We start from the raw sequence: 17765 nt of genomic DNA on the forward strand, positions 1-17765 counted from the left end.
GACAGGTTTCTTTATTAGAAAGACTGATGCCTGTTTGGAGTTGCTAATTAACATGTAGCTAGTGCTGCCAGGTTTTTATGCTTTTGGATGCTCTTTGCCACCTGCATAGCATTTATACCAATGCTGACTTGGTCTACAGTTTCATCTCATACCACTGTTGAGATACTCACTTCTCTGTAAATTTAGCATGGTGCTTACATTCAGTGCTTGAGAAAAGTGATGTCATTCACAGAGGTATTCTGCTTGGAGGATGCCTTTCTTAAAGCCAGGTATCACACAAGTTCTGTTTTGCAAAGTATTGTTAATAAATGTTTTCATTAATCCAATAAAAATTACACACATTTTTGTGCCTTTTATCCCACTACCCAGTATCACAAACACCCTTTTCAACAGTAACAAGAAATCTGTAAAAAACCAAAAAAGAAAAAGTGTTCTGCATTAGCACCCAAAGCCACATTTTATTACTGAAGTGAAACAAAATTTTGCAGAAATTTGAACAATACATAGCAAAACAATTATAATGCGGTTGCTTTTACACATGTATTACTCTGATGATGTACAAATTTTACTTTTTCTTGCTGAGATATTAATTTTTTATTAATATTTTTCACTTATTCCTAGACATTCAAGATGAGGAAGAAGAGCAATTGGACACAGAACTTGAAAGGCAAAACATTGAAGAACTTTATGATTTTGTGAGGCATACTCACCAAAATGAAGATTTAAAACACAGGGAAGATGTACAACATCCAGCACTTATCCCTGTGCTTAGACCTTATCAATGTGAGGCAGTCAGTTGGATGCTGAAAAGGGAGAATTACAAATGTTCCCCTTGTTATGGTAAGTGTTATTCCCTGTGTGAATTCATTACATTAGTACATAGTTTTTGTGTCCAATACTGTACAATATTTGCGAAACAAAATAAAATGCATATAGTAAATACATATTTATTGATATTTTATATTTTATCATTGTCTGTGTTTCTCAAAGTACTTATATTGTCTATAAGTCATTTAAATGGCAGCATCACAGAATCACAAAAAAGATTAAATTAATAATCAGAAAAAAAAATCTTAATTTAAAATTAAGAAAAAAAAAATCCATGAAGTATTACACCATCTAAATCACATGTCTTCTCTACCAACCAGACATCACACATACCACCTTACCCTTTCTTTTTCTTCATCAAAACATTTCTAGCAGTTTGCTGTATACATCAAAAGACCTGAGTCTCCTGAAAAAGTATAGTGTGCTCTGGCTGTTCTTGTACAGTGCCACTATGTAATCAGACCAGTCCAGTTTGCTCTTTGCACAGGGTATTATGTGAACTCCCAGGTACTTGTCACTCTGTACCACTTCCATGTTCTCAGAGGCTATTTGGTACATCGAAAGTCCACCACCAACTTTTTTGTTTTGTTGATGTTGATTCTCCAAGCACCATAAGCCAAAGTCCTCCGCAAGCCTCATGTATTCCAACTCATCTCCATTATTAATGTGCCCTATGATGGAGGAGACCTTTGAGAATTTCTGTAGATGGCACATGCTTCTATTATACTGGAAGTCTGTTGTACATAGTGCAAGCGACTGTCCAGGAAGTGGAAGGGGATTGAAGACTACATGTGATAGGAGTTGAATATGGTAGAGATGGCAGTTGGGATTTTGGAACCTCCCCAGGATATACCCAGTGGCTAGCAGTGTTGAGAGGACTGGATTGATAAGAATGAATCAAACTTGTTGAAGACCTTGTTCAGTTCAGTTCATTAGTTTTGTTCTTGTTCCCTTCCTGTGCAGGTTTTGCTGACTACTTGTAGACAGTGATAGTCCTTATTCTATTCCACGCCTCCTTTACGTTGTTCTGCTGTTACTGGTGTTCGAGTTTGTCCCTGCTGTAAGCTTTATCCTTCATGGAGCTTTCTTATCACTAGTCCTGAAGGCCCTGTTTTCCTTATTCAGTAGGGATTTCAGCACTTTTTGTTAGCTCCTATGCCAGCTCTGCTTCCTCATCCAGTGTAAACCTATCTAAATCTGTAAGCCCAAGTGGACTGATGAACACCCTCTCAAATGTGCAAAAAACAGGGGAGCCTTCACACCTAAAATTAATGAAAAATTGTCTTTCATTAAAATTTTAACATTAGGAGAATTAAGTGCAATATGACCCATAACTTATATATAAGCAATACAATTTATGTCTGACACACATTTTTAAATTAAGCATAATTTAAGTGAGGTGTAATTTGAAATGCAGTACCTGGTAATGCTGGTTTAATACAGTTTCAAAGTTGATATTGATTGTTTGAGGTAATGATATGTGCTATGTTACTGTTTTTTTTTTTTTTTTTTTAACAGATAAACAACTGCATTCCTTGTGGCGAGAAATTGCTACACTTTGTGGAAAAAGGCTCTATTACAACTCCTACACAGGCTGGTTAGGATCCTTCCGTTTACATATTTATACGTTGTTGTTTTCGTCAATTTTCTTTTTTAAGAAAATTTCACTGTATTGCTGATAATTAAATTTGTGATGGTTTCTGGTTTATATAATATCAGAATAGCAGAATGAGTAAGGTTATACAGGTGCATCTCAATAAATTAGAATATCATTAAAACGTTAATTTGTTTCAATAATTCAATTCAAAAAGTGAAATATATATTCTATCGATTCATTGCACACACAGTGATATATTTCAAGCATTTATTTGTTTTCATTATGCTGATTATGGCTTATAGCTAATGAAAGCCCAAAATTCAGTATCTCAGAAAACTAGAATATTGTGAAAAAGTTCAATATTGTAGACTCATGATGTCACACTCCACTCAGCTAATTAATCCAAAACGCAAAGCTGTCCTGAGCCTTTAAATTGTCTCTCAGTCTGGTTCAGTAGGCCACACAGTCATGGGGAAGACTGCCAACTTGATAGTTATCCGGCAGACAGTCATTGACACCCTCCACAAGGAGGCTAAGCCACAAAAGGTCATTGCTAAAGAAGCCGGCTGTTCACAGAGCGCTGTATCCAAGCATATTAATGAAAAGTTGAGTGGAAGGAAAAATTGTGGCAGAAAATGGTGCACAAGTAACAGGGATAACCGCAGCCATGAGAGGATTGTGAAGCACAGCCCATTCAAGAATTTGGGAGAGATTCACAAGGAGAGGACTGCAGCTGGAGTTAGTATTTCAAGAGTCACTAAACACTCGGACGTATCTGGGACATGGACTACAACTGTCGCATTCCTTGTGTCAAGCCACTCCTGAACCAGAGACAACGTCAGACGTGTCTTACCTGGGGTAAGGAGAAAACGGACTGGACTGTTGCTCAGTGGTCTAAAGTCCTCTTTTCAGATGAAAATAAATTTTCCATTTCATTTGGAAATCAAGGACCTATTGGTCTGGAGGAAGAGTGGAGAGGCATAGAATCCAAGTTGCTTGAGGTCCAGTTTCTACAGTCAGTGATGATTTGGGGAGCCATGTCATCTGCTAGTGTTGGTCCACTGTTTTTTATGAAGTCCAAAGTCAGAGCAGCCATCTACCAAGAAATTTTATAACACTTCATGCTTCCCTCTGCTGACAAGCTGCCAAATGTACCAATACCTGGTTTAATGTCCATTGTATCACTGTGCTTGATTGGCCAGCAAACTTGCCCGACCTAAACTCCATAGAGAATCTATGGGGTATTGCTGAGAGGAAGATGAGAGACACCAGACCCAACAATGTAGACAAGCTGAAGGCTGCTATCAAAGCATCCTGGGCTTCCATAACACCTCAGCAGTGCCACAGGCTGATCTCCACCATGCCACGCCGCATTGATGCAGTAATTCATGCAAAAGGAGCCCGACCAAGTATTGAGTGCATACATGGACATACTTTTCAGTAGGCCAACATTTCTGTATTAAAAATCTTTTTTTTTTATTGGTCTTATGTAATCTAATTTTCTGAGATACAGAATTTTGAGTTTTCATTACATGTAAGCCATAATCAGCAAAATGAAAATAAATAAACGCTTGAAATATATCATTGTGTGTGTAATGAATCTATATAATATATGAGTTTCACTTTTTGAATGGAATTACTGAAATAAATTAAGTTTTCAATGATATTCTGATTTATTGAGATGCAGCTGTATTTCTATACAAGTCTGTAAGATGATATGTCTACAGTGGCTTTAGATATTATTAGTTCTATGATGATCAGAGTGAGAAAAAACAGCAGTTGTCTTTTTCTTTTAAATGTAATGGTTATGTGTGTTGTTTCCTCTGTAGCTTGTATATTTTTTAGCAATAAAATTTAAATTATTGTCTCTGGTGTTAGTTGTTTTGTTAATCTTTATTAAGGATGTTATAAGTAATTTTCAGCCATATATAATTACAAAGCATATCACATTTCTGTTATTGGGGCTCTTTAGTGTTATTAATTTAATGTATTTAACACTATCAATCTCTTTTTCATCATTTACAGCAGAACCCCATATATCTTGATCCTGATGGTCCACACTTTTCTTTAATCTGGACTAGATTTCCTGTAATGGGAAAAAATTAACTATCAAGAAAAATGTGTATGGAAGGAATTATAAAAATAACTAATTTACTTGTGGTTTTTCTGCAAATTAGACAATATGTTTACCAACATGAGTTTGCCTACTTTGGTTTATATTAACAACATCATTGTGAACAAAAATGAACAGGGATAAAAGTACTACGGGGCAGCATGGTGGCGCATTGGTAGTACTGCTGCCTCGCAGTAAGGAGACCTGGGTTCACTTCCCAGGTCCTCCCTGTGTGGAGTTTGCATGTTCTCCCCATGTCTGTGTGGGTTTCCTCCAGGTGCTCCGGTTTCCTCCCACAGTCCAAAGACATGCAGGTTAGGTGCATTGGTGATCCTAAATTGTCCCTAGTGTGTGCTTGATGTGTGGGTTTTTGTTCTGGGATTTGTTCCCACCTTGTGCCCTGTGCTGGCTGGGATTGGCTTCAGCAGACCCCTGTGACCCTGTGTTAGGGTATAGCGGGTTGGACAATGACTGACTAAGTAAAGGTACTACAGCTAGTCCATATATTTTAAGCAGTAACTACCTTCTGCACTGGATAAGAGTGAATGAGGAAATGCACTGTTGCATTTGAGTAGTGAAGAGGAGGGGGATGAATTCTTCGGAATGACATACTTACTAGCCCCTCTGCCCCACCAACACAAATCAGATGATGAATTGTTGTAGAAAGTTGACAGCTGTCCACAGGATTGTCTGTGCATACACTGTGCTTCAGTTCTTTACCTGCTGTATTATTTTTTATCCATCCATCCATCCATCCTTTGTCTCCCGCTTATCCGAGGTCGGGTCGCGGGGGCAGCAGCTTGAGCAGAGATGCCCAGACTTCCCTCTCCCCGGCCACTTCTTCTAGCTCTTCCGGGAGAATCCCAAGGCGTTCCCAGGCCAGTCGAGAGACATAGTCCCTCCAGCGTGTCCTGGGTCTTCCCCGGGGCCTCCTCCCGGTTGGACGTGCCTGGAACACCTCACCAGGGAGGCGTCCAGGAGGCATCCTGATCAGATGCCCGAGCCACCTCATCTGACTCCTCTCGATGCGGAGGAGCAGCGGCTCTACTCTGAGCCCCTCCCGGATGACTGAGCTTCTCACCCTATCTTTAAGGGAAAGCCCAGACACCCTGCAGAGGAAACTCATTTCAGCCGCTTGTATTCACGATCTCGTTCTTTCGGTCACTACCCATAGCTCATGACCATAGGTGAGGGTAGGAACATAGATCGACTGGTAAATTGAGAGCTTCGCCTTGCGGCTCAGCTCCTTTTTCACCACGACAGACCGATGCAACGCCCGCATTACTGCGGATGCCGCACCGATCCGCCTGTCGATCTCACGCTCCATTCTTCCCTCACTCGTGAACAAGACCCCGAGATACTTGAACTCCTCCACTTGGGGCAGGATCTCGCTACCAACCCTGAGAGGGCACTCCACCCTTTTCCGGTTGAGGACCATGGTCTCGGATTTGGAGGTGCTGATTCTCATCCCAGCCGCTTCACACTCGGCTGCGAACCGATCCAGAGAGAGCTGAAGATCACGGCCTGATGAAGCAAACAGGACAACATCATCTGCAAAAAGCAGTGACCCAATCCTGAGCCCACCAAACCGGACCCCCTCAACACCCTGGCTGCGCCTAGAAATTCTGTCCATAAAAGTTATGAACAGAATCAGTGACAAAGGGCAGCCCTGGCGGAGTCCAACTCTCACTGGAAACGGGTTCGACTTACTGCCGGCAATGCGGACCAAGCTCTGGCACCGATCGTACAGGGACTGAACAGCCCTTATCAGGGGGGCCGGTACCCCATACTCTCGGAGTACCCCCCACAGGATTCCCCGAGGGACACGGTCGAATGCCTTTTCTAAGTCCACAAAACACATGTAGACTGGTTGGGCAAACTCCCATGCACCCTCCAGGACCCTGCTAAGGGTATAGAGCTGGTCCACTGTTCCGCGACCAGGACGAAAACCACACTGTTCCTCCTGAATCCGAGGCTCGACTATCCGACGGACCCTCCTCTCCAGGACCCCTGAATAGACTTTTCCAGGGAGGCTGAGGAGTGTGATCCCTCTGTAGTTGGAACACACCCTCCGATCCCCCTTCTTAAAGAGGGGGACCACCACCCCGGTCTGCCAATCCAGAGGCACTGTCCCTGATGTCCATGCGATGTTGCAGAGGCGTGTCAGCCAAGACAGTCCTACAACATCCAGAGCCTTGAGGAACTCCGGGCGTATCTCATCCACCCCCGGGGCCCTGCCACCAAGGAGTTTTTTGACCACCTCGGTGACTTCAGTCCCAGAGATGGGGGAGCCCACCTCTGAGTCCCCAGGCTCTGCTTCCTCATTGGAAGGCATGTTAATGGGATTGAGGAGGTCTTCAAAGTATTCCCCCCACCGACCCACAACGTCCCGAGTCGAGGTCAGCAGCGCACCATCCCCACCATATACAGTGTTGACACTGCACTGCTTCCCCTTCCTGAGACGCCGGATGGTGGACCAGAATCTCCTCGAAGCCATCCGAAAGTCATTCTCCATGGCCTCCCCAAACTCCTCCCACGCCCGAGTTTTTGCCTCAGCAACCACCAAAGCCGCATTCCGCTTGGCCTGCCGGTACCTATCAGCTGCCTCCGGGGTCCCACAGGACAAAAGGGTCCTGTAGGACTCCTTCTTCAGCTTGACGGCATCCTTTACCGCCGGTGTTTTTATTTTTGTTTTGTGATTTGGGTTAACAGAAGATGACAACAAAAAGAATGTGTCACATTGTTGATGGAACAAAAGCAGAAAGTGCTTTTTCACATTGATAAGGGGGGAAAGTTTAAAAAAGACTGCTTTTGAATTGTGGTTGGCAAAACAAACTGTTTCTGATTTGGGGAATAGTTTGTTTTACCCTCATATCTATAATAGCAGTCTGTAGCATGGTAATAGTTTTGTTTTGTCCCCATATCTATAGCATGATAAGAGAGTTTCCTGTGGCTGGACCAGAATGGCCAGGTGGAATTTTGGCTGATGAAATGGGTTTGGGAAAAACTGTGGAGGTTCTCTCTCTCATTCTGAACAATACTCGACAAGGGGTGGAGCAGCATGGTCTAACACTACCTGAGGTATGCATTTCAATTTAAATAATGTGTAAAATTAAAAAATGTTTTTTTTACAAATGTAATAGGTCCTTTCATTAAACAGAGTATTAAATTGGTAGTCATCTGTAAAAGTGACATGGCTCATATAAAATATTGTTTGATTTTGCAAAAACCTCAGGTAAGATTGTTATGTGGAAGATGAAAATGTTACAAGCCCAATGACCTGAAATTGTACACTGTCAATAAAATGTCTATGTACAATACCTTGCTTGCATCTAGTGTGTGTATGGTGTATCTGAATTAATTTTAAGCACCTAGAAGTCAACATTTTATTTCTATAGCATATTTTCATACAAAACATGTAGCTGAAAGTGCTTCGCAAGAAATGAAAGGAATGAAATACAAAGAACAATAAATAAAAAATAAATACCAACTTTCTAAATGCAGATAAATAAGTAATATATATGGTATAGTCTAGTATGTACTAAACTCATTTTTTACTCTCTAATGTCTATAACAATATGTCTGATTCTATGGTAATTTGGCCAGGGAGGAGAGGAAAATAAACCTGCAATATTTCTAAGGCTAAAAGATCATTTACTGTTCATTCTACAAAACATAAATGTGCTGAAATAGTTCATTATTGTTTTCAAGCACTGTCCTAGAAAGTTAAATGCAGGGGGCCTTGTTGAGAGTTGGTGTTGGAGTATCCACATTCCTTCCAACACTTAGGCGGCTACAGTGTACTTTGATGAGATGGCAGTGGCTCATGACACCACAGCAGAAATATGGAAAAGGAAATAGAGAATAGCAGAAGTTAATATTGACTGCAAATCTATAAATTGTGTGATATTACAATACATATTATAATCCACTAAAAATTGATTTTTGGTTGTTTTTTTAAGATGTCCAATGGTATTAGCCTTGTTGAATCTGTTGTTAAAGCATTACAGATTTTTGGTGCCTAACAGCAAAGTGCTGCCTCACTGTTTCTGTTATTCTTGGCTCTTCAAATAATAAATAAAAAGTGTTAGAGAATCTAAGATTACTACTGTGAATATAAGGGAGCAGATCATCCAAAATATAAGGAAGAGCAAAGCTAGTTTATCAGTAACCAGCTAAAGTCACTTTTGCGGGAACCTACCTGTGGTGCTCTTCTCATCAATGAAACAGAAAAGGATTACATCTACTGTAGGGCTCTTTGGTCTATCTCTCTTGTAATGAGTGTAGGTCCCCCTCTCTAATATTAAAGTGAAAGTTATTGTTCTTGTTACGGAGAAATGTAAAGAGAACAGAATAGTAACTTGCTTGCATAGTGTATGAGAAAAGTAAAATAAGGAGATGGTCTTCTGCCAGTTCCTACCAGGATAGTATCTGGGCTGCGCATATTGCAAGCAAAAAGAAAAAACAAGCTTAGCCTCTACATGGATAGACTGAGGAAAGTAGGCTGTTTACTTAATCTGATCTGAGCTGGAAAGGTAGATGTTAAATCTGTCTGATTCAACCCATATGTACTGAGACCCTTTGGCTTTAGTTATTATTCATAATGTATGTTCTTGGGTCTCCATGTACTTTATTTTCATTTCATAGTCCAAAAAATTACTCCCAGGTTTCTTATCATCTGTAAAGGTGACCACATTTTTATGGGGGTGTTTGTGTGCCCATCTGGATTTGTGTTCTATCCAGGGTTAGTCCCTGCTGGATTTGTCTCTTGCTCCCTGAAGAACCTGAAAAGGATGTGATGACAATTATTAAGATCTTTAAAGTGCTACAACAAATTTCTTCAGGCCTTTCACCTTTTTAAACATTTTCATTGTGTATTTGTATGCATATTTGAATTTTACAAAATGTATCTCTTTATTGGATTTGTTCTCCTTTTAGGGTTGGTTACTACCTAATGGCCAAAGCTGCTAGAAAAAGCTATACTTCCCCAAAACCATAATATAGTTAGGTTAAGTGAGTTAAGAAAATGGATGGATAGCCCTTTATCAAATATATTATATTCAGTAGCTGAGCTGATTGCTCTTTCAGGAGTACTTCTCATTTGTGTGAAACAAGTCCTAGAAAACTAAGAAAAGAAAACTTGCCTGTTTGTTAAGAATAAGATGTAGAAGAGCAGAATGGCAATGGATGAAGGGTAAGGTTTGAAGCTCATATTAGATCTTCAAATACAGCTTGGCTGAATTGTGAAAACTCTATGAAGTTTGATATAATTGCTTGAACAGTCCAAAAGCTCTGTTTAATATTATAAATATTATTCATAATTAATAAATAACATTAGGATTTACAATTGTAAATTTTAGTTGTAAAAAATGTTGGAAATATTTGTTGATAAAATTACTAGCGTCAGGTATGTTATTGCATTATCTAGTTGTATTTATTAGGAAGTAACATTTTCTTCCTTATTTTGATTGGTTTCCCTGCTTTGTTAGGTTTGCTCCTGTGATGCTTGGAAATATGACTGAAATAGTAATGCACATGAAACTAATAAACTGTCCTGTGGAGGTTATCCCTGTGAGGAACTTTTGGGAAATGATTACTCCTGTGTTTCTGTGTGTAACCAATAGTAGTTTGGCTGGCAGAGTCATTCCCTCAGATTGCTAACATGCTGCAGCTTCTGGATTCCATGGTTCTAATTAATTACAGATTATAGACCAACTTTGAAAGTGCCATTTCTAGAAAAATGATCAGCATCTTAGAAAAATATCCTAGAAAAATATCAGCATCTTTTACTTATTACTACTGGAGATCAGTAATTATCAAAGACTGGAAAATATTTACAAAAAGGTGACACAGTACGAGTTAAGAACATTAGTTTAAAGACCTTGCATTGTGGAAAAACGAGTAACTAAAGATTTACCATACTACAAACATTTAATTATAGCAAATCATAAAATTAACATAAATCATCAAAAGTCTTGGAATGCAAAAAATATTGCAAGAAAATTAAAAATGTTCAAAAACTTTTATTTTTGCTCTAGTAATTATTATATGTGGTTATCTTGTTTTGTTAACTACTTCTGTTTACCAGGTCAGAGAGATAATTTGCATGTGGAAGTTATGTTCCACTCAGATCAGCCTGTGACAAGGGTTAATAAATGACAGATAGGTTGAAGTGCATATTGGCTCATGCATTTTGAGACTTCTCAGGGCCGGTTGCATAACACTATTAAAACAACAGAAATAGGATTACATTCATTCATATTAATAGTAGAAACAAAACTTTTATTGGTCTTCAGACACAAGTACATGAAATGTAGTACATAACTATATCAAAATCATAAAAAATAAAAAAAATTATCATTTGGAAGTAAAGGTGGTGTGATATACAGGTAGAAATGAGACAATTGAAATATGACAATATAGAAATTTTCATTTATCATATTTATTGAGGTTGAGGACATCAGGGAGCCACCTTTATTTCTTGTCCCCAAAGAGATGGCCTGTGAAAGGGAGTTAGCATTCTGTTACTTTCTGACACATCCAGCACTTTTGGCAATACACAGTACACCCCAACCCAACCAATAGCCTCTGAACGATTTACGATCGCATCTTCGGACTTTCAAGAGGACCCCAGATTCTACCCCCAATCAACACTGCTCCCTTTTCCTCTCTAAAATAATTTTTGGATTTGATAATGTCTTCAGACTTTGAAGAGGCCATTCCCCCACCACCATGATTGCTGAGTATGGTTATTTACTCCCCTTCATGATAATGATAATAAATGAAATAAAATGCTTAGGGCACCAAGGGAAACAGAGCACCAATGAGTTTTTGAAAAATATTGGAAAATTTTGAAGTATAAATAAAGCTAAGTAGGTTAACAATACGCATTACTTTTACATCGTTTGACCCATGTATATTGAAATGCTGTATATATTCAAAGTTAGAAAGCAGGCAGTGGTATTGAAGGCATTTTATTTCATACAAATAATGATATTTCTTCATTAGAATATCTTTTTAAAGAATTGTCCACCAATATCGATTTCTGTACAATCAGGATTTTGAAAGTCAGCAGTGTGACAAGTATGAAAGCTTTCTTTAGTAGGCTGTATTGTAGGGCGTGGTATGATAGACTCTGCTTAGGCAAAATTCAGTCAATGTGAAAGTCTAATTAGGCTTGCTTGTTTTTGTTTAGTGGGGAACCATATACATTGAGAAGACTATGTCTTTCAAGATTTACTTTTTTATTTGCGTTTCATGTATTTCTCTTTTGTTTTTTTTTAAATAACATTTTAATGAATTTATTCAAATCAAACAACATTTCATACAAGCAAGTCAAATTTTACATAACTAGGTTCAAGTCAATTTTTTATGTAGATAGTATTTTGTTACTCAATTTTGTATATTTGATCTCTTTTCTTATTTTTTTTTTTACCCCTGTTGTTCATTATGGAATTCTGTGAAGCATTTTGAGAATAGAGATGTTGCTATATAAAAGCACCTTTGTACTATTATTACTTTAGTTGATTTAAATTAACCTTTATGAAAAGAAACATCACATTAGAACTTCCTATTGTCAAGCTATAAAGTTATGCCAACAGAAACACCTAAACTGGATTCAGTCTGAAAAATATATGCACATAGATTACACTGTAATGTATACTGTTAACTATGATAATTTTTAATTATATCATGTTATAAATATTTGGCCATACCACCCACTCCTACTTGCAAGGTAAACTAAAAAAATGTATATATAACCAAAATAGGTCAGTCAGTTTTTCAAAATTAGAATATAGTGTACCAATAAATAACAATAACAAAAGAAATGATGGAGCATTATAGATTTTTTTATATTGTGTCCTGTACCATTTACCTTTCTTCTGGTAATGATACAGGGCCATAGGCTTTCACACCAGTAGACTCAAGGATAGCTCCTGTTCTCCATAAGGTTCATAAGGTTGGTGACTAGTCCATCGTAAGAGCAAATGTTGTACATCTATTCAGAATATAATAATAATTTCAACAACAACAACAACACTTATTTATATAGATAGATAGATACTTTATTAATCCCAAGGGGAAATTCACATTCTCCAGCAGCAGCATACTGATACAAAAAAACAATATTAAATTAAAGATTGATAATAATGCAGGAAAAAACAGACAATAACTTTTTATAATGTTAACGTTTAGCCCCCCTGGTGGAATTGAAGAGTCACATAGTTTGGGGGAGGAACGATCTCCTCAGTCTGTCAGTGGAGCAGGACGGTGACAGCAGTCTGTCGCTGAAGCTGCTCTTCTGTCTGGAGATGACACTGTTTAGTGGATGCACAGTTTCATACAAATGATGTAGCTCAAAGTGCTTTACATAATGAAGAAAGAGAAAAAAGACAAAATAAATAAGAAAATATAATTAGGGAACACTAATTAACATAGAGTAAAAGTAAGGTCCGATTGCCAGGGAGGAGAGAAAAAAACAAAACAAAAAAAAAACCTCCAGATGTACCATGTATATTGTTTACAATACTGTCTACTTATGACATTAAACTTGACTCAACTTGTCACATGTTAGAGATGTATTCTGTTCAAATCAGTAGTTGACTTTGCTTCACTGGTATGTGTAGTTCCTCAGTGATTTATTTTGTATGCTATATTGTTCTCTCTTTATATGCTTCCCTTAGCAAACACATTAAAGACGCAATTCATTATGTGTCATTGTTATGCAGATAATATTTCAATGTATTTGTCCCAGACTGTGATACTCAACAATTTGCATGTCTTCTTAACTGTGTTGTTGAAATCAAAATCTGAGTGACAGAGAACGCTCTGCACATAGATGAAAGGAAAACTGAGCTAATTGTTTTTGGCAGTTCTGATAATTTTAAGAATTTGATTACAACAGTGCACTATAATTGGGTGTTTATCACTCTGCTTTATCTTGGTTACAGTTGGTATAGAATGCAACTGCTATGATATTTACAGATATTGGAAAGAGGTTCTATATAGTGCAAATTTTGTCCACTCCCAATTGATTGTTGGTGAAGTTCATAATAGTTTAAGGTAATGCTTTACAAAGCCCTCCATAGTCTAATTCCCTGTTAACTCTGAGCTTTTGCGCCAGTTGCGAGATTTTTAAGATCAGTAGTAGAGTCATTTTTGAGCATTCCCTGCTGTTACCTTAAATCAAAGGGAAACTGTGCATTTCCAATAGCAGCTATGTGGCTTTGCAGTAGTCCTGCACCATCCTTTAAGGCCCAGTTCACGGCCTTCTTGGCCATTTTGGTGGAGCTTAGTCCTATTATTAGTCCTATTATTATTTAATGTGGTTTTGTTAGTACATGTTTTATTTGTTTTATTCCTTACTTTTTCATTTTGTTGTTTATTTTGGGGTTTGTTTTCTTGTGTTTTAAATTATACTGTATAGCACTTTTACAGTTGGTTATTAAAACATGCTATAAGTAAATTGACATTAAAATTGAGCAAATATAAAATTGCTAAAACTAATACCTCTTTTATCTTGGAACTCTTACCAATTCAGATAAACATAACCTAGAATTTTATTTACATATCTTTTAGGTATTTGTATTTACTCTATTATTTGAATGATCAATTTGTTTTCTTTTTTGCAGGGAAGGTCTGTGAACTATTTTGTTCCACCTCCACCTAAAGATGGCAAAAAGAAACAACATTTAAATGAATCTCCATTAAAGCCCAAAGAAAAACTTGTGTATCCAAGTAAGCAGTTAACGTATTTCTGTCCATTTCACTTTGAAGAGTTGGGAAAGGCCGGAACAAAGCTTTCAGATAATGATCATGGAACTCACAACTTTTTAACAGTAACCAAACAAAGCTTTCAGATAATGATCATGGAACTCACAACTTTTTAACAGTAACCATTAAATGATGCAAATGGTTTAGTTTAAAGCTTTCATTCAAGTAAATACTGAATAGCTGCAATGTACTTAATTATATCATAACCTCTTGTGCTTACCCACGTCATCTGTCAACACTGGAAACATCAAGTCCATATGATTTGGTTCTTTTGGTAAAGGTTTTAATTATGGATCTTTCCCTTTCAACTATGACATCATAATGTATAGTAATTCAGTAATCTAAAACTTCTTAAAAATGCATAAAGTACAAGATCATTGCAGATATCCGTATGAATAATGAAAAAGTACACTGCAACAGTTCATAAATTGACTATATCACCATTGATAATAACTTACATTCTTCAGTTAATCTTAGATTATGATTAATCATAAATTATGATCCACTTACCATGGCATGTAGTACTTAATAACATGTCCATTTGAGTTAAAGAGAAATGAAAAGTTCCACCCAATCTTTTAGCAGGTAATGATTTTTGTTAAAAATCTGTCTGCACAGGTCACCTTTTTGTTGAACCCTATTACACTTCAGAGATTTAAGAGGCAGCCGTCTGAGATATCTTAAAGTGTATGCACTTGAACACTTCTGTTTAATGTTTCAAGTTAGAAGTTATAATCTAGGGAGTTACAGTTGAGGAATGGTGTGTTAAGTGTGTATCCTTTTTATCTGATCTTGCATCCTCATATCACCAGTTGGGGTATATCATCCATCCATCCATTTTCCCACCTGCTGAATCCGAACACAGGGTCACGGGGGTCTGCTGGAGCCAATCCCAGCCAACACAGGGCACAAGGCAGGGAACCAATCCTGGGCAGGGTGCCAACCCACCACAGGACACACACCAAGCACACACTAGGGCCAATTTAGAATCACCAATCCACCTAACCTGCATGTCTTTGGACTGTGGGAGGAAACCGGAGCGGCCGGAGGAAACCCACACAGACATTGGGAGAACATGCAAACTCCACGCAGGGAGGACCCAGAAAGCGAACCCGGGTCTCCTAACTGTGAGGCAGCAGTGCTACCACTGCGCCACCGTGCCACCCTTGGGGTATATCAGTTTAATTTAAATGAATATCAAAATCTAAACTTCTAATCATTTTTCAGTGTATTCCTTTTTATATAGATAATTAGTGGGCTCTACCCCCTGCTCGCTTAGCTTGCCCACCTCCGGGTTTGGTTTACCGGATATACAATTTAAAGAGATTGTTATTTTCATGGGAAATCTTACATATGCATTATTTTCACTTTTACTTTAAAACTTAAGTAAAAACAATATTTGGAATTAACTTTTCTTCAAGATCGCATTGAATTTTGATTCTGTGTTTGGACTTTCATTGTGAAAATACAACATATAACTGCCTGTGAGTAAAATATCGTTTCTTTCTCTCTAATAAATAAAATGACTTTCTTGAATGTTTGTCCATGCTCTTTCTTCTTCGCTTTGTCGTTGACGTGTCATCTAGAACATATAAAAATGATTTTCCTGATAACATTTATAAGAGCTGAGAGCGCAGGAAGTGTGTCTGGCAAAAGCATTCACACGACTGATGTTAGATGACCTGAACGCACGCTAAGGAGATGCGGTCAGATCAGCTGCTGGCGAGCTGCGTGTTCTGCTTGTCACACTGCACGTCGATCATTTAAGAGCTTGTACAGCAGCAGTCCTTTTGTCTCACTGCCTTGTCTAGCAGGACGTTAAAGTGTCTTCTGAGAAGATCACATCTCGTCTCCCTCCCAAGATTTTTTTTATAATAGAGAGAAATCTTATTTAACACTGTTTACAGTTATTTGTATTTATTAGCAACAAAGTAAAAGGGATTGAGGTAGGTAGGTCTGGACTCATTTTCAATTTTAATACATGATTGCATATAAATTTTGAGGATATACTGTATAACTCTGATCCTACATTGGCATGGCTTTCAGAGGAAAGGAAGTCCAGCGTCTTTATATGCTTTATGCAGAAACTGTCATAAACACAGCTCCAAACACTTAGAATCTGGTGTTTAGTGTAGGTTATATCTTAAGGCAGAAAGGTTGCTATCAATCACACCTCAATAGCCTAGGCACAAGTGTCCAACCTTCTTAAAATACATAGTATTCATTATGTGCCTTACCTGTGGCATCAAGACCATTGAGACCTCTTCACTCACCCCTCCATTCTCCTGACCTTCTTGCGCAGTTCAGTGTTGGTAGCCCAGAGCCTATCCCAGATAAAAACCATGGTATCCACATACTCATACTCCCACTTATCCTAACACATACTCCTTTGGCACCAAAGTACCCAATAGACAAATTAGACATGGCATTAAGGAGTTGTGAAGGCATGTACCCACAGTTTTTATTTATTTATTTATTTATTTTTTATTACCAAAATCTGGAGCAGCTAAAATGAACTACCTTGTGATTGCCATCTCTGAAATGATCAGGATGTTTAGAAGTTGATTCAATAGATGTATACTTAACAATACATATAACCTGGTAGTGTTGTCTTTAATGTACTCTTTCAAAATAAATCCGTGTAAGGATGCTTATTTTTGGAGAATGCATCCATGAAATTAAGAGTGCTGTTACTTTTTAATGAATTTTTTCAGCATTATATTTACATTTTGGAAAGTACAGTAATCCCTCCTCCATCGCGAGGGTTGCGTTCCAGAGCCACCCGCGAAATAAGAAAATCCGCGAAGTAGAAACCATATGTTTATATGGTTATTTTTATATTGTCATGCTTGGGTCACAGGTTTGCGCAGAAACACAGGAGGTTGTAGAGAGACAGGAACGTTATTCAAACACTGCAAACAAACATTTGTCTCTTTTTCAAAAGTTTAAACTCTGCTCCATGACAAGACAGAGATGACAGTTCTGTCTCACAATTAAAAGAATGCAAACATATCTTCCTCTTCAAAGGAAACAGAGAGGAAAGCAAACAAATCAATAGGGCTGTTTGGCTTTTAAGTATGCGAAGCACCGCCGGTACAAAGCTGTTGAAGGCGGCAGCTCACACCCCCTCCGTCAGGAGCAGGGAGAGAGAGAGAGAGACAGAGAAAAACAAAGTAAAAAATCAATACGTGCCCTTTGAGCTTTTAAGTATGCGAAGCACCGTGCAGCATGTCGCTTCACGAAGCAGCTGCACACAGAAGGTAGCAACGTGAAGATAATCTTTCAGCATTTTTAGACGAGCGTCCGTATCGTCTAGGTGTGCGAACAGCCCCCCTGCTCACACCCCCTACGTCAGGATCAGAGAAAGTCAGCGCAAGAGAGAGAGAGAGAAAGTAAGTTGGGTAGCTTCTCAGCCATCTGCCAATAGCGTCCCTTGTATGAAATCAACTGGAC

The 17765-nt window shown here is 38.3% G+C and overlaps 1 protein-coding gene across 1 annotated transcript in view; it reads left to right on the top strand.

Moving 5' to 3' along the window:
* Positions 1–17765, top strand: part of shprh (SNF2 histone linker PHD RING helicase) — a 106164-nt gene that overhangs the window by 19226 nt on the left and 69173 nt on the right. The window contains exons 4-7 of the mRNA XM_028797887.2: positions 622–840; positions 2347–2425; positions 7469–7619; positions 14171–14276. Coding sequence (XP_028653720.2) covers positions 622–840; positions 2347–2425; positions 7469–7619; positions 14171–14276 — 555 coding nt within the window. The remainder of the gene's footprint in view (positions 1–621; positions 841–2346; positions 2426–7468; positions 7620–14170; positions 14277–17765) is intronic.

This window comes from Erpetoichthys calabaricus, chromosome 3 (assembly GCF_900747795.2).
Source record: "Erpetoichthys calabaricus chromosome 3, fErpCal1.3, whole genome shotgun sequence".
NCBI classification, from domain to species: Eukaryota; Metazoa; Chordata; class Cladistia; order Polypteriformes; family Polypteridae; genus Erpetoichthys; species Erpetoichthys calabaricus.